This window comes from Protopterus annectens, chromosome 9.part0 (assembly GCF_019279795.1).
Source record: "Protopterus annectens isolate FY-2018-M chromosome 9.part0, PAN1.0, whole genome shotgun sequence".
In the NCBI taxonomy this organism is placed as follows: domain Eukaryota; kingdom Metazoa; phylum Chordata; order Ceratodontiformes; family Protopteridae; genus Protopterus; species Protopterus annectens.
The window spans coordinates 1,214,189,752-1,214,214,117 of record NC_056743.1 but is presented as its reverse complement, the minus strand read 5'-3'; the positions used below and the strand labels follow the sequence as shown (position 1 = coordinate 1,214,214,117).

General features: G+C 38.1%; 1 protein-coding gene across 2 annotated transcripts in view; it reads right to left on the bottom strand.

Annotated features, from left to right (window-relative positions):
* The window catches only part of LOC122811948 (double C2-like domain-containing protein beta), a 1,736,177-nt gene that overhangs the window by 1,083,135 nt on the left and 628,676 nt on the right, over positions 1-24,366 (bottom strand). For both annotated transcript variants that reach the window (XM_044084139.1, XM_044084141.1), the window contains exon 2: positions 17,403-17,482. In XM_044084139.1, coding sequence (XP_043940074.1) covers positions 17,403-17,482 — 80 coding nt within the window. The remainder of the gene's footprint in view (positions 1-17,402; positions 17,483-24,366) is intronic.

Here is a 24,366-nt window from a genome sequence, read left to right as displayed (position 1 = left end):
TAGTAATACCTGTGAATGAACACTGTGTAAGACCTAAGGGTGGTATATTAGCATCTAGCAATATCTGTGAATGAACACTGTATAAGAGCTTAGGGTGTTATAGGAGCATCTAGTAAATACTGTTAATGAACACTGTGTAAGAGCTTAGGGTGGTATAGGACCATCTAGTAAAACCTGTTAATGAACACTGTGTAAGAGTTTACGGTGGTACAGGAGCTTCTAGTAGTACCTGTGAATGAACACTTTGTAAGACCTTAGGGTGGTATAGGAGCATCTAGTAATACCTGTGAATGAAGACTGTGTAAGAGCGTAGGGTGGTATAGGAGCATCTAGAACTACCTGTAAATGAACACTGTGTAAGAGCGTAGGGTGGTATAGGAGCATCTAGTAATACCTGTCAATGAACACTATTTTAGCGTGTATGGTGTTATAGGATCATCTAGTAATATCTGTGAATGAACACTGTGTAAGAGCCTAGGGTGGTATAGGAGCATCTAGTAATACCTGTGAATGAACACTGTGTAAGAGCGTAGGGTGGTATAGGACCATCTAGTAATACCTGTGAATGAACACTGTGTAAGAGCTTAGGGTGGTATAGAAGCATCTAGTAATACCTGTGAATGAAAACTGTGTAAGTGCTTAGTGTGGTATAGAAGCATCTAGTATTACCTGTGAATGAACAATGTGCAAGAGCATAAGGTGATATAGGAGCATCTAGTAATACCTGTGAATGAACACTGTGTAAGAGCATAGTGTGGTATAGGAGCATCTAGTAATACCTGTGAATGAACACTGTGTAAGAGCTTAGGGTGGTATAGGAGCATCTAGTAATACCTGTGAATGAACACTGTGTAAGAGCGTAGGGTGGTATAGGACCATCTAGTAATACCTGTGAATGAACACTGTGTAAGAGCTTAGGGTGGTATAGAAGCATCTAGTAATACCTGTGAATGAAAACTGTGTAAGTGCTTAGTGTGGTATAGAAGCATCTAGTATTACCTGTGAATGAACACTGTGTAAGAGCATAAGGTGATATAGGAGCATCTAGTAATACCTGTGAATGAACACTGTGTAAGAGCATAGTGTGGTATAGGAGCATCTAGTAATACCTGTGAATAAACACTGTGTAAGAGCCTAGAGTGGTATAGGAGCAACTAGTAATACTTGTGAATGAACACTGTGTAAGAGCTTAGGGTGGTATAGGAGCATCTAGTAATACCTGTGAATGAACACTGTGTAAGAGCTTAGGGTGGTATAGGAGCATCTAGTAATTCCTGTGAATGAACAATGTGTAAGAGCTTAGCGCGCTATAGGAGTATCTTGTAATACTTGTGAATGAACACTGTGTAAGAGCTTAGGGGGGTATTGGAGCATCTAGTAATACCTGTGAATGAACACTGTGTAAGGGCTTAGGGTGGCATAGGAGCATCTAGTAATACCTGTGAATGAGCACTGTGCAAGAGCTTAGGGTGCTATAGAAACATCTAGTAATACCTGTGAATGAACACAGTGTAAGAGCTTAGGGTGGTAGAGGAGCATCTAGTAATACCTGTGAATGAACACTGTGTAAGAGCTTAGGGTGGTATAGGAGCATCTAGTAATAACTCTGAATGAACACTGTGTAAGAGCCTAGGGCGGTATAGGAGCATGTAGTAATACCTGTGAATGAACACTGTGTAAAAGCTTAGGGTGTAGAGGAGCATCTAGTAATTCCTGTGAATGAACAATGTGTAAGAGCTTAGCGTGGTATAGGAGTATCTTGTAATACCTGTGAATGAACACTGTGCAAGAGCTTAGGGTGCTATAGAAGCATCTAGTAATACCTGTGAATGAACACAGTGTAAGCGCTTAGGGTGGTAGAGGAGCATCTAGTAATACCTGTGAATGGACACTGTGTAAGAGCTTAGGGTGGTATAGGAGCATCTAGTACTACCTGTAAATGAACACTGTTTAAGAGCGTAGGGTGGTATAGGAGCATCTTGTAATACCTGTGAATGAACACTGTGTAAGAGCGTAGGGTGGTATAGGAGCGTCTAGTAATACCTGTGAATGAACACTGTGTAAGAGCTTACTGTGGTATAGGAGCATCTAGTAATACCTCTGAATGAACGTTGTGTAAGAGCTTAGGGTGGTATATGAGCATCTAGTAATACCTGTGAATGAACACTGTGTAAGAGCTAAGGGTGGTATAGGAGCATCTAGTAATATCTTTGAATGAACACTGTGTAAGAGCTTAGGGTGGTATAGGAGCATCCTGCTGTAATCCTTTTCCTGCCAGTTTATTACAAGATGCACAAATTCTATGGATAAATCTTCTCATTGTGACTGTCCAAGAAAAAAACACTGTAGGCATCAGTTAATGTTGCATTACAGGCATATTAAATCTCAGGTAACACAATATTCAAGGCAGGTGGTACAGAGAAAAGAAATGAACTGGAAACTGATGTACTGGGCTTCTGGAGCCAGTTAAAGGTGGTTATTGGCCTTTCATCTAAAAAACAAACAGAAGGCCAATACACCTTTGTGTATTAAAGAATCTGATGAGTCATCTGCCCTCTTTAGTGGATAGCAATACATAAATGGGATTTTCTGGGAATATTATCAGGGACAGGTTATGCTAGAAAGGGGGCAGGGTTGGAGGTGGATAGCCAAGACCTGTTTACAGATTCGACCAAACCATATCAAGATAAATGCTAAACTGCAGGTAGACAGCTGATTGTGAATGAAGTTATGGAGAGAGAGATTCATGAGTATGTTGCATGTCAAAGCCTCTAGGCCCAACGGCTTACACGAAGAGGTTTACAAAATGATGGCCAATTAGCTAGTCATTTTGTTGTTGGACTGTCTGTACACATGCTAAAAGATGGCTTCATGAAAGGGGATGATAGAGAAGGGCAAATGAAATAATGACAGTATTAATACATTAGGCAAATAAGGATCTCCTTTCTCCTGAATTTATATGACAATATTCTTATCAAATTGTGATGTTCTGATCCCAATGCAGGTAGGCTAAAAGCAGGTAATTTTCATTAGTAGCAGAACTGGACACTGCTTGCTTTGTGCCATTTTGAGGCTAGAAAGGCAGATGAAATAACTGCCATTGACGCTGGGGACTTGTTATTGCATTTTGAAACTCATTTGAGTTACTACCAAAGGAATCTTCACCACAATGTTTGGGTTTTTTTTGGAACATTACATAGCTAAGGAATACATAGAATAATTTGTCACTGATAGAGTGGCAGAGTTCTAACCAACAGTGTCCAAGATCCTCATGAAGAGTGTAACCAGGCAGAGATTCACTTTCTCTCTCCTAACAATCTGGCTACTGTGCTGGAAATGATCAGATTTAATGTAGAATCCACAATGTGCACCACTAAATGGTGTATACATTCAGAATAAAAGATTTTGCTGTGATGTAGCCATTTTCAAAACCTGTTCAATCCAGTTAGATCCCATTAGAGTTGCTGAAACAGTTTAAGCTGCTGTATCCATGGCATCTGTGTAACATATAAAAACTTTTGGACCTTTAAAGGTGCTTGGTTTTCTCCACAAATGTTATACAATAACATACAGTACACACACACACACACACACACACACACACACACACACACACACACACACACACACACACACACACACACTCATACACACACACACGCACACACACATGCGCGCACACACACACGCACACACACTAAAACCAAACAAAGGCATTTAAGCAACCGTGATATCACACAGAGCTGCTCTGCTGCCATAGCAATCAAGACTCTGGGCACTTGCCCTGAGAGCAGCTTCCCCCTTTGCCCCACCCCAAGTACAGTACTGAACTTTTTCTCCACGATGTAGAACGCCCACTGATATAATGTTACACAAAATGACAGTCTAATGGGTCCATCCTTCTCTTTTTGAGCTGCCTAAAATTTTTACAGAAATATGTCAAGCCTTGGTTTAAGCATGATTAAATTAGAGTGAGTGCTCTCGACTGAGCTGCCATTACCCCTCCGTGAGTTTCTACAGTTTTGGAATTTTTATTAGGCTTTCAATAAGGGAAGATTAGTCACTGAACAAGGTGTCCTTAATAAACAAGATAAAGCAGTCGCTGTTGAGATGAGGGAAATTTTCATCTCATTCTTTTAGCTATGATGTCAGCTTCTAATCATGTTTGCCCAAGTAATTGTCAGGGTTATGGAATATCTTCCCTTGAAATATTTATCATTCTGCCAAGACTAACTGCAAAGAACAGTTTGTGAATTCATATGAACAGGTGAAAACACCAGATTCAGGCAGTCATTGCTCTGTCACCCTAAATGTTGGGGTGGCCTGGGAACACCATACTTTCAATGCTGTAAATTGGCTTTCTCTATGGATTCCCAAATTAAGTTCCATGACCATGGGGCTGAAGGTTGGGAAGATATTGGAAAAGTGGGAAGGAGGCAGAGGGAGAAATTTGGTTGTGAGCATGGAGCAGAACAATAAGAAAACAAATGAGTGTGTTACTGTGAACATAAAGTAGAGAATGAGTAGACACTTTAACCTGGTATTCCAATCATCTGACAGTATGGTGGGTTACATCAGATGGCAGTAAGGGGGGGGGGGTAAAGTAATTCAGCATCTATGGGCTACAGGTTTCAAAACAGTAGATGCCTTTTGAAATCTGTGTAGGTACTAGGAAGTACCTAGCAAAAACCTGTGGGAGCAATTACAGTTAAAACAAGGGTCCTAACAGTTTACCAAATCCTGCTGGAGTGTGCAAGGTGCAAAGCCAATGTTAATCTCAAAATGTGAAGAGAGGCAGGTAGGTCCTTAGTTCCCCAGACAGGAGAAAAGCTTGAACTGTTGCTGCATAAGAAACCTAGTGGCTTATGTCACTGTTAGCAAGAGGCAGAAATAGTATTATTAATGTAACAACTGTTAGCATAACCTGGTTAAAGTCCTGACAAAAGTTCTCATTCTTATAAGCACTGTGCATTCCAAGGTCACACTATGAAAAGCTATTTGCTTAATTAAATCTGGTACTGCAGTGGCAGAGATTGTTAGTGAAACTGATCCTCAAGCTGGGTAATGAGCTTAGCAAGTTTAAGATAAAATAAGACAAGATGTTCAAGTTCAAGATGAAATAAGGCAGATGTTCAAGCTCAAGATGAAATAAGGCAGATGTTCAAGATCAAGATGAAACAATGCAGATGTTCAAGATCAAGATGAGGTAAGACAGATGTTCAAGTTTAAGATGAGGCAAGGCAGATGTTCAAGTTCGAGATTAGGTAAGGCATATGTTCAATTGCAATATGAGGTAAGGCACATGTTCAAGTTCAAGATGAAGTAAGGCAGATGTTCAAGTTCACAGCTGCTCAGTGGTTTAGTGAGGCAGATGCTCAGTTGTTTGGTGAGGCAGATGATCAGAGGATTGGTGAAGTAGAGGCTCAGGAGGTTTGGTGATTCAGATGCTCAATGTGAACATATGATTTGATACTGCAGGATGATGACCTTGGTCAGAATTTAGTGACTTATGTTCTAGGCTGTTGGCTAAGGATACTGTAATGGATGTTAGGGTATTCTTCTATTTGATTCTATCTGAGACCTTAAGATTGGCCACAAATAGAAGAAATGTGTTGTATAAGTATTGCTGGACAGAAATGGAATTATTTTTCCTCATGAGAAATTTGTGGTACTCATTTCTACTAGCAAGGATAACGTTTTTTAAACATGAGTACGCAAGGAAACAGGATTTTATTTGCATGCTATACAATAAACAGATATATGCCAAGGAAATTATTTTAGTGAGACATTTTTGCTTTTCTCCATCTGAAGTCAAATAAACCTCCTTGAGCCAGTTAGAATCTCATCTAAGATTTCCAGTGTAGGATATCTGATCCAGCAAGTTTGTGTTTTTATGCTTTTGTGGTGTGCATGTATGTTTATATCATTGTATTTGATTTTATAGCTTTATTGTTGTAAAATCTCTGGGCGGCCACGGTGGTGCAGCGGTTAGCGTTGCCACCTCACAGCAAGATGTTCTCCGGTTCGATCCTCGGCTGGGGTGCCTTCTGTGCGGAGTCTGCATGTCCTCCCTGTGGTCACGTGGGTTTCCTCCGGGTGCTCTGGTTTCCTCTCGCATCCCAAAGATATGCTGTAGGTGGATTGGATACTCTAAATTGGCCCTAGGTGTGAGTGTGTGCATGTGTGTGCCTTCAGTGGAAGGTTGGGTGTTGGGCTTGCAACTCAACACTGTAAAAAACTCCACTGCCAATCGTGAGTGGACAGGTGATCCGCTGAGGTGACTCCTAACTGGGAAAAGCCAAAAGAAGAAGAAGAAGATTGTTATAAAAGCTCTCCATTTTGTTATAAAAGGTTCACATGAGAGCTACCAAATGATGATGGGCTTACATAAACAAACAAAAAAACTGTCATTTCAGTTTAATATCACTCTTATAGTTTTAGCTTTAATCTATTTACAACTCTGTGCAATTGGGGATACTGTTATCTAGAGAAGCCCTTGGTCCCTCACACTCCCACTAAGCCTTTGCATTCCTCCTCCCAAGGGTTGTTGGTGAGTCCCAGAATGCATTTGGGGGCTTCTAGTGGTATTCTTTATGTCTTAAGCACCATGCTTCTGAAACCTTTTCTACCAGTGGGTGGAGCCCCCATAATAGGCAGTTTAAGAGATCCCTGAAGGCCCACCATTTTTTATTGGCTTATAGCTTTGATTATTACTTTTAGATATAATTTTGTGATCACTTATTTGCTTTCTAGTCATAGATATGTATATATATCTGTGCATTTCCTTTTCTGTTTCTGTTAAGTGGGCTGGAATAGAGGCACTTTAATAAGCACAAATGTCAGCCTGAGCTTGAAAAAAACAACAGAAAAAAGACTACAAAAGTTCAAAATGTGTGCTCCATTAAGTAATGGATAGGAACATAGGGTATGGCCAAAACTGCAAGTGCGTCATAAGGGATACATAGGGTGTAGTTAAAGGTCACACTTATTCACTCTCTGGGAAAGGAACAACATGACACAATATGAATTTCTGTAGGTGACAGCAAGGATGAAGTAAGAAACATTTTCATGACGAGGGTGATGAACTCATGACTAGTCTGCAGACGTGTATTGTAGGCATAGGCAACTGGGTGTTTTGTACATACACAGGATGAACATGCAATGGTATTGAGCAACAAGGTGGGTAATGAGATGGAAGTGTTTTACATGCCTGTGACCTCACTATCTATTTGGGAAGAAATGCTGTAGTTAATTAATTTGAATACCACCACTTTTGACAATATATCACATCATTCTAGATATTTACAAACTCATTTTTCATCAGAGCAGGACTGTATAACTAAAGAAAATGTTCCAATAAAGTGACACAAATTTGTGCAGGAGTCAAGACAGACACAAAGGTAGGCCAGAGGAGGTGTATGGCTTACAAAACTAAGGAATGCATGCAAGATTTCTGTGCAGATGAACACTGAGCATTTAGTTGTGGAAACTAAATTTCTGGATGGATTCAAAAGTTTGAAAATCAACAGCAGACCAAGTGCAATGACTGAGGGATTGCATCAAAGTGGTTTAAAATAAGACAAAAGTACTGAAGAGGCATAGTTAAACAGGACTGTGGCAGAAATCTTTAGATGCCTGCATCACAGAGGAATGACACATACAGAATGTTAATGTGCTTAGGGAAAGAATCAAAGGAAAAATGAGACATTAATGAAGGTCCAGGCCAGAGCTCAGTGTCAGTAATCCCAATACAAATGTATACAAAGCAGCCAAAAAGTCTTTTAGCAATGGTGTCAAACTTTATCTTTTGTTGGTAGCAAAGGTTTCACCCCACCCATGCAAAGGGTTTAATAGTATGCGTCACTCATCTTATGTGCATTAAGAAGACGGTGAGGCTTGGGTGTTTGTTTAAGTATGTTTGTTTAAGTAAGGATATGTTTTTCATTGTTATGGATGTTACCAGTTTATATACAAATATCGAACATGTACATGATTTAGAAGCTATATTATTCTTTTATAAAGATATACCTAAAACATTTTATTATTGAACTCAAAAATTTTTGTTTAAATAATAATATTTTTGAGTTCAATGGGGAACTTTAGAGGCAGCAGCCATGGGGGCAGATTTTGCCCCATGTATGCAAATCTTTTTATGGGCATGTTTGAAAATAAATATGTATATATATATATATATATATATATATATATATATATATATATATATATATATATAGTAATAATTTTTTAGGAAATATGTTATAAATTACTATAGATTTATAGACAATTTAATATTTATTTGTGAAGGGGGGGGGTGGGAAGAAGTGAACACATTTGTGCAAAAGATTCAAATAATCCCCTACAATATTAAGTTTGATGGAATACAGACAGGTGTCAAAGCAAACTTTCTTGATATAACTTTGCAAGGTATTAGTGATGGTAGAATACAAACAAGTATACATAGAAAGTTTGAAGGGAGTGGTCATATATTGCATGGAGAAAGCTGTCATCACCCCACAATATTAAATCTATCCCCTACGGGGAACTTCTTAGAATAAAAATAATATGTAGTGATAAAAAAAGAGTGTGACAAGGAAATAGAAAAGCAGTACAAATGTTTATAACTAGAGGTTATAAGGAAATAGTGGTGGAAGAAAGTAAGAAGAGGGTAGTACAACAAAATAATACTAGAAGTATGTATAGCATGCAAAGATCATGCGATGTGACTAAATACACAGTGTTTACAGAAGTTTTAATAAATCTGGTAAAATATCATTGGAGTATTTTAGAAAAAAAAATTCTTAATATAAAAGCAAATTAGTATCCCATGTTCTCCTATTTGAAAGGTAGAAGTATAAGAGACTTTTTGGTGCATGACAAGTTTCAGCTGCCTGTAAGCTATAGGAGTATGGGGGTAGATGCAACAGGCACTTTCCCTTGTGGAAAGTGCAGTAGTTGCCAGTATATTGTAAAAAGTTTTAATAAAATTAATGACAAAAATTTCACATGTAAAGGAAGATTTTCCTGTGACAGTATTGGTATAGTTTTATGATTTGAAATGTCCCTGTGGTAAGGTACATATAGGGGAAAGTAAAGAAGTTTAAAACAAAGATTGAAGGAACATGTTAGGGATGTTAAGAAGGGCAAAGAAGTAAGTCCTGTTGCACTACATTTTAAAGAATGTCACAGTGAAAATATACAAGATTTACAAGCTACAATTTTAGGGCAAGTACAACAAATGTATGATTTTGATATTAAAAGACAACTTTGGAAGTTAGAATCTATTTTAATTTTGAAATTTATCACTTTAATTCCATATGGAATGAATCAAGAATGTCATTGGAAATGTTTTCTTTAATTAATTTAGTCTGTGATTGGTTAACTGTTTGTGATTATACTACTTAAAGATGGGATATGTGAAGTAAGGATATACTTTTATGCTCTGTGTCTGCTGCTAACCAGATTTTATTGGATCCAAGTGTGTGCTTATTTTACCTGTGTTGTGGGACTACATTGTGGATCAACTACTGGACTGGAATTTTAATAAAATATAAGGGCAATCACTGGCTTCTTTCCTTGTGTGGTGTTGAACTGTTTGTTTAAGTAAGTTATTGTATACAAACACATCAGGATGGATGGTGGGAACATTAAACTTAAACAAACTTACTAACAAACTGACTGACTACATACTTGCATGCTCTCACTCTGGCTGCAAACTCAAAATAGCACTCTTGCTTGCACATGCTCAATACTTATATGCACATGCCCACTGACTGGAATGCTTCTTAAAGGTACATCACACAATGTGATCTGCATCCTCCCTCTTTACTGAGCTGTCTCATATAAGCAATGACATGTGAATAGGCATGCAATTATACAGACACTAATAAAGAAAACAACAGTCATGTCCAGGTTGCCTTGTATCTGGAACTAGGTTTCAAGATGCAACCTGATCTCATAACATATTAGTTAGGACTGGGTTTAGCAACAGAGACAGTCACTGGGGAATTTTCTGCTTGGTGACTCTCAGATTTTCTCAGAAACAGGGATTGCTCATGGAATGTCCTTTGGAACAGGAACATTGGACAAGTTACTCTGAGAACTAGAGTCTTTGGCACAGGCAAGATGCTGTAACACACTGGTTCAGACACTGGTAACAAATACTTCCAATTTTCTCTGAATTCCATTCCTTGTGATTCCACAATATACAGTCTTGGCTTTTGACACAAACATTTCACAAATCCGATGCGATCAAAACTTTTTGACGTCTGCATCCTCACTATCTCCCCTTTTTTAAATGAACTGAGCGGTTTGCTGGTTTTATCATAGTAAGACTTCTGGGACAAACATTTCTTCAACAGTTGGGCTTTCACTGTGTTGTTGTTTTTACCACATGGAAATAATAAATGACTACTGATTGCTAATATGGTTCTGGTTTGTCTCGACATAAGTCTCTGGCAGGTAAACCAACATGTTTATTACGGGGCATGTTTCTGAGGTTTAATAAGTTTAGAAAAACATCAGTATTTTCACGTCTGGATTTCTCTAACGGGCTGTTTTGAACTTTGAACTGCATGTTCAGCCAAGCCATTTGACTGAGGATATTCAGGACTACTTGTAATATGAGCAAATTCCCACACTTCTCCAAATTTCTTGAACTGCTGACTGGTAAACTGTGCACCATTGTCAGAAATAACTCTGTGTGGACTACCATGGACAGAAAATGTTACTTCAACTTAGTAATGACAGTATTGGAAGTTAGGTTTGGAAGTAGGTCAATCTCAAACCAATTTGAATAAGAGTCTAATAACACCAAGTAATGCTGACCATTCCACTGAAAAATATCTGTGGCTACTGTTGACCAAGAAGTGGTTCTTTCTGTTGATGCAGCTTTGTACTATTACGTACTGAACAAGATGAAAGTATTTTCTCAATATCTCTTGACATAGAAGGCCAAAATACTAGATCTCTCGCCCTTCTTTTGGTAGAATCAGTTCCTGGGTGGCCATGATGCAAGATCTTAATGTACTCTTGTTGCAAGGATTTTGGAACAATTACTTTAGGACCTTTCATGATACCATTGTGTGAAAAAATCTCATCTCTGTATGGAAAATACTGTTGCACTTCTACTGATAAACAAGATTGTTTTGAAGGCCATCCTCAACTGATAAAGAAGTTTAGCTTGTGGTGAACTGGATCTGAAGCTGTGTGAGTTCTAAGCTCATCAAAACATGTGGAAGAAAATTTTCTCACTTCCATGACCCCAAAATCAAGTTACTCATTGTTATGCTGTTCTGTTTTTTTTTTTTCTGGGTGATCCAAGTAAGGTATTAGCAAGATAAAGAAGTTTGCCTTTTGTGTATACAAGATTGAAATTGTACATTTGCAATTTGAGCATCATACGTTATAATTTGGCAGGAGCTGTATTCATAGGCTTTCTCAAAATAGTGACTAGAGATTGGTGGTCAGTTTTGGTCTGGATAGGTCAACCATAAAACTTCTAACATGCAAACACAATTGCCAAAAGCTCTTTCTCAATCTAGGCATACTGCATCTTGGCTTGGGTAAGAGTTCTAGAGGCATAGGCTACTGATCTACCCTTTTGAAGAATGACTGCACATAGACCAAACTTAACGGCATCACAGGAAAGTGTAACTGGTGGATTAGAAATTTTCTGTTTCAGGACATTAAATACTATTTGGTGTTGCTCTGACCATGACCAAATTGCATCTTTGCATGTCAGCTCTCTTAGTGGTGCTGAAAGTTGGTTTAAATCTGGAATGAACTTGCCTAGATAGTTGACCATGCCAAGAAAACTTTGGAGGGCTTGACCATTGTCTGGAGTTGGCATCTCGCGAATTGCTGTTTGCTTTTCAGGATCTGGTCATAAACCTAAACTGGTAAACAAGTGACCAACATAAGTAACTTCCCGTAGCCTGAATTTGTACTTATGAGGCTTCAACTTAAGATTCACTTCACATGCTCTTTCTAGAACTTTCTTGAGATTTCTGTCATATTTGATTTCACCATTGCTTCCTACTAGAATATCATCTATTATAATAGCACACAGATAGCCCAAACAAATTTGATCCATTGCATGTTGAAAGACTTCACTGGCAGAATTTATTCCAAATGGCATTCTCAGAAATCTGTATCTTCCAAATGGCATACCAAATGTGGTTAACAATGAAGATTTTTGTTTAAGCAAAATTTGCCAAAATGAACTCTTTGCATCTAAGACAGAAAAAAACAATGAAGTTTGCCATGAGGGCAGCAACCTCTTCAACTGTGCACATTGGATGATGAGGCCTTTTTAATGCTTTGTTCAGATCTCTTGGATCAATACATATTCTGATATCATCTGAGCTTTTCTTATGAGCTATCACCATAGAAGATACTCATTCAGTAGGTTCTTCTACTGGACAATTTACTCCTGGCTGCACCATTCTGTCTAGCTCAGCTTTGACTCTTTTCTGCATAGCTACTGGAACTTTGCATGCTGGTCTGGCAGTTTAGCTGATCTCTGGGTCTAACTTCATGGAGTAGACAACTGGTAGCTTGCTCAGAAAAAAATAGTTTGGGCAAAATTTGAACTGTTGTCATGGAGGCTTACATGGTGGACTTCTTTATTAAGTGAAAGCAGTTCTATTTTCAAACTGTCTCTGAGGCCTAATAATGACTGCACATGTCTCTTGATTATGAAAAACTCCAAGTCATAACTGCTCTCAGCAGAATAACATGAAAGCACTACTGAGCCTTCGGTTTGAATATTTTCATCACTATAAGCAACAAGCTTTGCACACCTTGTCAAAGAAAGTTGTTCCGTAACTTTTACTCTAGCAAATGTTTCTGCTGACATAACATTGCACTTTGAGCCAGTATTTACTTAGAACTCTGCTGGACTCCCATTAATCCAAACAGTACAAAAACGTTTGTTCTTTGCCCACAAATCTACCACATTGACTGTTTCATCAAGCACAGACATCATCAACATAAAAAGTAGGGTCACAGGTTTCCAGTTGAGCCACTTGTTTCTTGGAATGCTATCTTTTAATAAAAGAATGTGCTTTATTAATTTACACAACCTTTTGAAATTATTCCACTTATTGCAAGAATGACACTGCTGACTAAAAGCTAAGCAATCTTCTTTTTTGAATTCATGATTACCACGACAGTTGACTATGAGGTTTGCTATGGGGTTTGCTGGGTCACCCCTGCATACCTCTCTACTGTACAGATTTTAACAGAATGTCCAGATTTTTGCCTAAACTTTTGGTCTGTTCTTCATAAAATTTGTGGTTTTCTGGCAAATCACTGGAATGATCTAATGAATTAAATCACTAAATAATAACATAGATTTGAGTTTCAGACTTCATATCCTTTAGAAAATGCATTTTAAAACAAACCCAATTATTCTAGCTACTTTCTAAGCTTATAAGAGCAATATTTAAAATCTGTCCCTATTTTTGGGGCTTTGTCCCCCCATTATGTAAGGCTTTGTCCAGATTTCTTGAGCTAAGATGTTGAGAGGTATGCACCCCTGTGCTTTGCTGCATGCACCTTAGGCCTTACTGAAGTAGTTCTGGGTTTTACTGATGTTGCCACAGGTTTTGCTAGGGAGGCCCCGGGTGTAGCCCCACCCATAGGCCTGTATCTCTTAACCTCATGCTACATACTATCTATAATAGCTAGAGACGTTACTGGAAAGCTTGCTTTCTCCTTTGTAAGCATACCTGTGTGCCTTTCTGCAAGCTTGTATATCTGACAAATCTCACTGGCTTTATCTAATGAAAAACCACTGTCCTGAATCAAAATCTTTTGCACTGTGTCATTATTAATACCATACAAACAAGCCTGTCCTTTCTCAACTCATCTCTCAAATCTCCAAATCTGCACATTTTAGCCTTATTTCTCAAGTCAGTTATATATGCTGCAAAATTTTCACCAGGCTTTTGATCCCTTGCGTAAAATAAGTGCCTTTACATTGTAATATTCGTTTGGGGGTTACACATTTCCTAAATTTACGTTTTAAGCACTCAGGGTCTTCCCGCGTTTCAGCCGGTACCACTATATGGCAGTTTTCCCCTCCCCTGCAAACACAGCAGGTGCATATACAAATGAACGCTGTCTTTAGATGGCCTCTGAACCACCTAAATATAGCAGAATAAATGCTTTTGTATGTGTGTCTTTGACTGAAAAAGCAGCCTGTATGAAAATATTGTATTCCTTCTGAAACACTCTCCAATTTTCTGCAATATTGCTATCAATCATAAGCGGTGTGGGTTTGCAAAATCCTTCTGCCATGCTCACAGATTATAGTAAAACACAATGCAATCTTGGCCCTTGTAATTATGTATAAACATTCACACACACCAGGTACTTGTAATAATATTCAGATGCACAATCAGCTCTTTGAAAGACTGTACTCTGCGAAATATGCTTTGAAACAACTGTACTTTGTGAAATATTCTTTGAAATGACTGCACTTTGTGAAATATTCTTTGAAATGACTGTACTTTGCAAAATAACTGAACTGTAATACTGCACACACTTGCAAACACTTTGTACACTTCGGATATTTTGTATAGCTTTAGTTAATACGAAAAAGTAGCACATAGTGAAAAAATGTGTTTGTTTTCCTTTTTTGTAAATTTTATGAGATTTGGATATTGTTTCAATTGTTTTCATAATTATTCTAAATATTTTTATCAATATATCACAATTTCGGAATTTCATTTAATAAGAAATTTGTTTTGAGCATTCTGAGTGCTTCGCTTTATATTTGTAGTGAAATAAATCATTTAAACCAGTTTTAGTACCTGGAATTTGTTTCTGACCTGTTTTGCAAGTCATTTAAACAGTAGGGAGGATCCACTCCTATATATTCCTCCACTTTTAACTGGTTGCCTCATGGCTGTGACTCTGGATCCCATTCTGGCACCATGCCACTCGTCTTATGTGCATAAAGAAAGATGGTGAGGCTTGGCTGTTCATTTAAGTAGTTTATTGTATACAAACAGATTTGGATGGATGGCAGGAACATTGAACTTAAACTACCTGACTGAATGACTACATATTTGCACGATCTCGCTCTGGCTACGCACTTAAAATGGCATATTCTTGCTTGCATGTGCTTAGTACTTATGTGCACGTTCGCACTGACTAGAATGTTTCTTAAAGGTACATCACACACTCTGATCTACAGTATGCACTCCTGTATTTAATCTTATCAATTTGAAAGTATCTGGTCCCTGTACTCTGCTTACCTCTTAGCCTCTAAGTGCAAGAAATTTGGATAAAGCCAAAAACAATGGGGAGAAGAAAGATACAAATCCATGGAAAGAGTTTAAATGCTGCTCTTATAAACTTAGAAAGTCGCTATAATAATCTGCTTTGCTTTGCTATACATTTTTTAATGTGTATGAAGTCTGAAACTCAAATGAATGTCATTATTTAGTAAATTCAACTCTCAATAATTTGGCAGGAAACAGATTTTATGAGGACTAGACAAAATCTGGACATTCTGCAAAAATCTGGACAGTTGAGAGGTATGGCTCTCAGCATCTTCAGACAGCACAAATGTGTGTTATCTCTTGCTTGACTCCTAAACCAGTGTCCTACTGCAACTGAAACCAGACAGAGGGAAAGAAATCGGGAAGTAATGAGTGAAAAGTATTCATTTACTGAACAAGCTGTGGTTAGCTATAAAAGGTTTAGAATTGCATTTGGCATAATAATAGCAATGAGGTTTCAAGTTTACTTAAAATAGGTAGAAGGAAAATCTTGCTAATAAGAATGCAAAACACTTATATATCAGTGGTGGCACTAATAAAACTAGAAAAACATGTTGATAAAGGCAGTCCTAATCTATTTATTTCTGTTTTACACTGCTATGATATAAGTGGATGTTGCAGAGTTCTTGAAAGAGTTTGTCTAAAAGTAAAATAAAACAATTCTTTTACCTGTTAAACCTACAAATATTGAGTATGAATGCTTACAGGATATTAAAACTGCAGTATCCCTGGGTAGCAGGCTAGCTAATTGAAAATCATAAAAACACCAATAGAAATGAAAGCAAAATGCACACTGTTTATTGTAAGTTGTTGCATCAAGAATCTCCCTTTTCCTAAAATGCAGCAGCCTAGCAATTAATTATATTAGCACAAGGCAAGAAGAGACAATGTCATACAGACTATCCAGTTTCATACTTCACTTTAAACTGTTGGTTTGATCTGAAATGGAATTTTTAAACTATCCTATGTCCACTGCATACCACCACTGAAGACTGGCCACACACACCCGCACACACGCACACACGCACACACACACACACACACACACACACACACACACACACACACACACACACACACACACACACCATTGGCCATCACCTTAATGCCTTTGTATCACATCACTCCTGGAAGAAGTGGAGATAGCACACCATATTGTTCCTTCTTATTGGCAGGGCCATATAGAAACTGTACAATGGTATGTACGCTAGCACTGTACACATACATATTTACATACTTGCTGCTACGAGTTCAGCAAGATGCTGGCTAGAGATATCTGTATATTGCTTTCACAGCAATTAGTACTTCCTAACACCACTAAGACATTTCCTACTATAAATATCAACCAATGCTAATTTAAAAATTCCAGTCTAGAAAAACTTGGTTTGGAAATGTACTGTTTTGATCAGTGAATAAGAGACAAAACATTGATACAAGATAAATGTTTCATAGCTTATTTGCACTTTCAAGTTTCAGTTTTTGAGCTTGAATGACTGCTGCTAGAAAGCTTTCTTTCTAAAATTTTAGAATTCCAAGAAGTTAACTGCTTTAGTCAATGTCGTAAACTATGGAAATGGCAGTTGTGAGATTCAAACCTACAGTTACCCATCTTAGTGTTAGTTTATTACTCCTAAGGCTTGTCCAAGCTTATACAATGATATAGTCATTATATCACTGTTAGCCCTTAACTCCCACAGTCCATGTCTAATTTGTTTATTTACTCATGACTCTACTTAGCGACTTCTCTCTAAAACTGTTTTTAGCTTGTATACTTTGTGTCATAAGATATTATTTCATAATATTCTTGAATCTGGCATGCTTCCATCCTCCACTCCAGCACTACTGCTATCCCAGTTAGGTTCAACAAATTATACAACTCAGACCATTTGTACTCAAAGTCAACAGTTTTTCATGCTTTGCTCTATATATGCCCTCATCATTAGGTCTGATTTTCCTGCTTTAGGCATGCATACATACATGTTTTTTTGCAGTTAAAATCTTGACAAAATCATTTCTGCAATAGTAAGTAATCTGAAGTACTGTCTGCAATATGCAAACAATTGTGGCAACAAACGCATGCATCAGGAAATAAGCAAACAAGTTAACCTTCACCTTTGCTTTATAGATACTGCAATGTAAGGCGCTGCTTTTCTGGTCAAACAGTAAACTGAACTCCAAGGTACCAAGGGAGGCTGTAGGACACAGATATTAAAAAAGAGAAAGAAAAAAACAGACAGAGAGAGTAATGTGTGTCAGTAAAACACAAATCAAAAAGGAGCTTGTGCAAAACACAGCAATAGATCACAGATAAAACAATTGTTAGAAAACAAATATTGCTGCAAGTAACCAATTTCACAAACTTCACAACAACATTAATTTAAAACATTAAGCTGTCTTTCTGTCAATGAGTGCTGAAATGAATGCATAAGCTTTCTATTAAAAAAAAGTCACCCAGATATGGTTTCTGCTCAGCAAAGAAAGGTGAACCTCTATCTAAAGCAATATAGGTTAACTAACCTGATGTTCCAGTCTGGCAAGGGCTAACATGCAAAATGGATGCCTGCCCCCAAATGTGGCTGTAGGGAGAATCACTAGATGCTATTAAAAGTGGAAAGCTGAGACAGGAGAGTGTAGTACAGAAGACAAGTGAGGTGCAATGCTTTTATAAGCAAAGGTTCTAGATCAGAAGGGCTTGAGGGGTCAGGCAGCCACTACCACCACAGAAGGCAAGATCTGTAACTGCAAATGCCAAAAGTATTTTTAATTGCCAAACAGTTGAAGAGCAGGTAAGGCATGGGGATAAGGTGTTGACTTGAGTTGCTGATGAGGTCATATCTCTCACCCTCTGACCGTTAAAATTCATGGCATTGGCCTTTTAAAATCATAGCAGAGGGTCAGAAAAAGGAGCACTTTATTAGTCTTTGTAATAGGATGTCTTTATATATTAGACCTTATATAGTAATTTGTAAGGAATCTCTATATAGGCTTAGTTTATTTACTTACTAAGGTATGTACCTAGAAACAGGTCTGACTTTGAGGAGCATCAGTAAATCTAGGAGGAGCAATGCTAGTTCTGTGAGTTAAAGTCATAGTGCTCTGCCTAAATCATAGTAGCTGAGAGGTATGGGTGAAACAGCTGTATTCCATTCTATGCTGAGACTTTTAGTAAGGACTAAGGGCCATTTATGGAGGTAAACAGTTCATAAACCTGCAACTTTGACTCACAAGGGTTATAAGGCTAAACGTTAAGAGCTGCACAAGACTTATTCCCATTGTCTTAGGAATCCTGCTAAAACACACTTTTTTCTTTCTCAGTTAAACAGGGAATTAGCAATTTCCCAGAAGAAAACATAACATAACAGTATAACTTTTCTAAAATATTTTTAGCAAGATTCGAAGCTTCCATCATTGAGTTTGTACTAGAAAGCTTGAATAATGTTAGAGCTAGCCCTAAACTAAAACTAGTATAAATTCAGAATGTATCATGTTCAGTAGACAATCATCTGACATGCAAAGAATGCATTGACTTGGTTCCTGTTACCATCACTTTGTGTCCTTTTAAATATTACATTAGTGGTCTTTATTATAAACTGGTTAGGTAGAATTCTAAGTTCTGATTTGCTAAGGCATATTATTTGCTCAGTCCTTGCACTTATACTATAGATGAAACAAGAGAAATGAAAATAGACATGTAGGCTATGCCTGATTGGCTGATTCTGGCACTTTCTAGGTAATAGAGATATGCACTACTAACACAGCATTGCTTTAATATCCATCATGCATAGCATTCTCTGATGGGTTAGTAGGGCCTTTCATTTTTGATAAAAGCTTTAAGCCAAGTCCCATGGCCACAATGCAGGATTATTACACTACTGTTTTAGAAAGATATTGAACAATGAAAAAAAAATGCTAAGACTTTAAAGAACCAGTGCCCCATAGCGAATGCTTGCCTAACATTGGTAACCTGCTTCCATCACTACTGACCAGTACTACTCACAAAATATATGGTTTCCACGTCTCTTCTCTCCTCTCCTTTCTCCCCAAAACTGTCCACTACTCACATATGTGGTTATTTCCTTTGTCCACGTTCGCACTTTCACTGAATTTCAATCAAGCTAAAAGCTACTCATAAACATTTCTGATAAAGGTTATACTCCCACTGATGTGACAAGACAAGCTTCCCCTGAATGGAACTGCACTATGCAGGTAAACCTCCTGCTTTCATCTTTAACCCTTGTACCAGCCCTGTAATAACTACAATGGCCATGCTAAAATGGAAGGCCATGCATAGTCAAATATTCATTTATGGCAAGGGTGACCTAGTCAAATATTCATTTATGGCAAGGGTCACCTTCCTTCTTCTGCCCAGTAAAATTTTCATTAGGGGTATAGTACCAAAACGGTCTTATCTATTCTTACCAACTCTTTTTGCTGCAATGCACAGAAATAACTATTCATGATTTCATTGATATTATCCATTTTATTTCTGACTGTTTCCAGAAAGACATGTTCCCAGTACTATTATTGTTAATTCTTCCTTACAGAACAATGACTTTAACTAGTATGCCATATTCTAATGACATTTCTGGGACTTGCACTGGAATACTTACCTATAAAATATTTTTACATTGTGTTCCTAGGTTTAAAGACAATGGAGCAGCTGCAACTTGAAATTTAATGGGAAGATATTTATTTCTAATCTCATTTTTACCACAGCATGCAAAACATTGTGAAACTTATTTTATGTAAAAATATATAAGATTTTAAGATCTGGCTTCTTAATAGCCATATGTATTTATTTTTAATAACCTTTATATGGGTAACCTACAGGTGAATATAACAATTTTAGAATGTTATTTGCCTGAAATTCAACCGCTATGTAATTTCTGTTTGTGTGTGTGTGTGTGTGTGTGTGTGTGTGTGTGTGTGTGTGTGTGTGTGTGTGTGTGTTCATGCACATATACGTATATATGTGTGAATATCTGGGAGTGTACGTGGGTGTGTACATATATGGGTGCATAGATCCCTTCACTTTTTGGCCTCCATGTTTGTGTGGAATTTGGCATTACACACCAATGCCAAGTAATGATGAACAAACCTACAATGCTGTGGTTACTTCCTTGCAATGCCGCTTAAACACACTTCGCTATGCCAACACACAGCAACTCATGTACTATAAAGAACTCATGTCATTGCATTATCACTGTTTATTTAAAGTACTAGATACACCTGGATTCAAATCTAGTATCATCTGGTTTCAAAAATGCATGTGTTAATGTATTTACACCTGCTGCCACAGATTAAGCTAAGCAGCAGGTGTGTTTCATAACCACAAACCTCAGAACGGGCTTTAACATGGGTCGAGATGGGGGTGAGATTCGTACTTCGACAATCTCGGGTTCGACACTGTCGCCGTTCGGCCTCCGGACTTCGACTGAAGTGGGTTCGACCAAGCTCACTTCAACCTTCTGATAGTAAACTTGTTTCATAGACTCAGTACTAGCTTCCAGACTTTTAACAATACAGTCTCATTTGCACACTGCTTAATTATGCACAAACATAGAAAGCAAAGGAAGTGTGTATCTCGCATGTGCAAACACTTTGCCAGACATTGTGCAAACTCGCTGCTCACTGCTGCACTATGTAAAGTAAATATTAGTATGTATTAATGGTTTTTACTGTCCATTTACTCTTTATGCCATGAAACTACATGAGGAAACATAACAAAATGAAGGCCCTATCTAACAATGTGTCACATATTTACAATGCAGCTATTCATTGCCTCCCCCATGCATTGCAATCCTGGTGTCTCAGTACTTGTTCACAAATATATCAACTACATTGTGTAAATTAATCACAAATGCTGTATGATATGCAATGCACATCAGTCTGGTAATGTGCAGAACTAGGACCATCTTCACAGTTGAACATGCCTACACATCTACCAACTGATCTGGAGAATTATTGACCCATAAGCTTAACCAGCATTATCTGCAAGGCTATGGAAAAAATCCTCATGGACCTTATCCACAGGGATATAGGTGACATTCAACATTCTTGAGCCAGCTCAGTTTGGTTTTGTCAAGGGTAGATCTTGCTTATTAAACTTAGTGGACTTCTTTGATAATGTCCACAAAGCCCTGGATGAGGGAAAACAGGACATACCACCTATGTTGATTTAGCAAAGAACTTTGACACAATCCCCCATTCAGGTATCATAAAGAAAATCTCCCATCTCGGGACTAAACCATACATTACTAGATGGGTAGCCAGCTGGCTCACCAACAGAATGCACACTGTCAAAGCTTGGGATTCCACTTCTACCAGAACACCAGTTACCAGTGGAGTAACACAAGGATCTGTGCTGGGCCCTCTACTGTTTGAAAGCTGTTTCTCTGAAGTCCAGGTGAAAGTAGATGGCCTGTGGCTTACCAAGTTTATAGATCACTGTCAACTGGGCACAATCATACAGAGTGCCCAATGATATTAACATATTACAGAAAGGGCTGATGCAGAGAAATGATTGGTGCCAAACTTTCAGACTTAAACTTAATGAAAAAAAATGCCTCATTGTCCTCTTTGGAAAAAAAGTACTCCTACTAATTATGATATACATAGCACCCCTGTAAGCTCAAACTCAGTGGTATGAGACTTGGGAACACAGGTTGATAGCGATCTAAACTTCAATCACTATCTGTCCATAGTTGTAAGACACACATTCTACATTGTGCACCTCATAAATAAGGGCATCGCGTCCAAGTCCAGGGAGATCATAGCCCTGCTGTGCTCAACCCTTATCAGACCACTAATTGAGTGCAATGCTCCTGTCTGTATGTACTTCACTAGGCACCTGCGACAACTGGAGAAAACACAGAGATTTCTGACCAGGAGAATCCAGATCCTCCAAAACATGGCATACATGGAAAGACTGAAAGATGTGTCACTGTACTCAGTACCATACAGAATGCTGAGAGTTGACCTATGCCAGAGCATTTTCAGACCCTGCCCTACTGGAAATGCTTGACATCCGCAAAACAAATGGGACAAGAATAACTTGCTCCAGGGATCTCAATCTAACATGTGAAATAAACAGAACATACTGGAGAGTAAATATATCTCGTAGTGATTGCCACTCCTCTGTAATCGGCTCCCTCTGCATTTGAAGCAGTGCTCCTCAGTGACCCCATTCAAGAACACCCTTGATAATTGGTTGTTTGACTGTGAATTCACCCCAGGGGTGGCACCTATGTCCCTCATGGAGAGGGGCAGTCGGTGCTGATCACAAAATCACTCTGCTGACAATGACCATCTAAGCTTAATAAGGGTACTTGGGTTTTTACATGGCCAGGCTTGTAAATGCCCTAGGGGCATTAGCCTAGTGACCTCCTATGAAACTATGAACCTATGTAAGGGGTTGCTTATGCTATGTCAGTGAGAGGGCTGGTAAGGTGACCACTAGCTCAGTCAGGTCTGACAGTGCAGTGTTCAAGTTTGAGATATCATAATAAGCAGTTAAATGAGATTAAGTTCAAGTTTATTTATGTGTTTTTAAACAAAACACCAATAACAAAAACTGATTTACAAATGACATCTATTTAAACAGGGAGGCACAGAGTGATGTATTGGTTAACATTGTCACCTCACATCAAGAAGTCCTCCAGTTTGGTTCCTGGTTGGGGTTTTTTACTGTAAGGGGTCTGCATGTCCTCCCTGTGTTCATGTGGGTTTTTACCAGATGCTCTGGTTTCCTCCCATATTCCAAAAACATGCAGTAGGTGGATTGGACACTCTAAACTGACTATAGGTTTGAGTGTGTGTGTGTGTGTGTGTGTGTGTGTGTGTGTGTGTGTGTGTGTGTGTGTGTGTGTGTGTGTGTGTGTCTGTGCATGTGTTATTGAAGAAGGACCACTGCAGGGGTAGCCATCTAAAAGTGTGAACAAAATTGGTTTGATGCTGATGCCAAACTACTATTAGTTTAAGGATGTGCACATACAACAAAGTATTAGTTTAAGGGTGTGCATACTTATTCAACCAGCGTATTGTACATTTTTTATTTTTTATATTTTTCCCCCAACAGATTTGTTTGTTTTTCAATTGAATTGTACAGGTTATAGGTCACATTAAAGGTGGGAAAAGTTTTGAAATTATTTAGTGTGGTCTCATTTTTTTATATCACAAAAACCTGGCATTTTAACAGGGGTGTGTAAACTTTTTATATCCACTGTATATACAGTCAACAATAAATGCCTAAAATGTAATCCTATGAGATTAGACAATCTAGATGGCACAAAGAAGAAGAAGAAGAACAGGAATTAAACCATGAGCAGACTTTCTGAGTATAGCCAGAGAGGTAATAAGTAAACCAGTCAAAAGCCATACTGAAAATACCACAAACGTTTGTAGATGTTTTTTAAAAAACGCCATGGTCAACAGTATTAAATAGTGCAGCAAGATCCAGGACTGACACTGTATAGACTGAAAAGGGTACATGAATTCATTGACTGCCAGATAGGTCACTAGTTGCTTAGAAATTACCGTTGCAATAACTTTCGCCAAGAAAGGAAGATTAAAAATTGGGTGGTAGTTTTCTGCAACCAAAGATAACTATTTAAGGGTTGGGATAACAGCAGCCTCATTCAAGACCAGTGGAAGTAGTCCATCCCTCAAATGAGGTGTTTCGCTTTGTCGCTTTACCTTGTCTCTGACTCAGCGATTCTCTTCATCTCATTGGTTGACAAACCATGTTGCCCAATTAGCATGGAAAGAGAGAATCTATCTGAATCCCAGTTTCAGGCCACAATGTGCTTAAAATTGTTATTTTTGCATTTAAGTACATGCAGAAAGGTTAAAGTTGAAGTTGTCTGGGCCATTCAGCTCTTGTTAGTACTTGGATTTTTGTAACGGCATATTTACAATGACAAAAAAATATGACTTTTATGAAAAAAATTTGTTTTGCTTCTGATATATTCCTAAAGATATGTTATGGATATGTTATGTTCCCTACCTGAAAAGAAGTCATGCATCCATTTCTTATTTGAATAGAAAACAATGCAGCTTTTCTACCTCACAGTCTAAT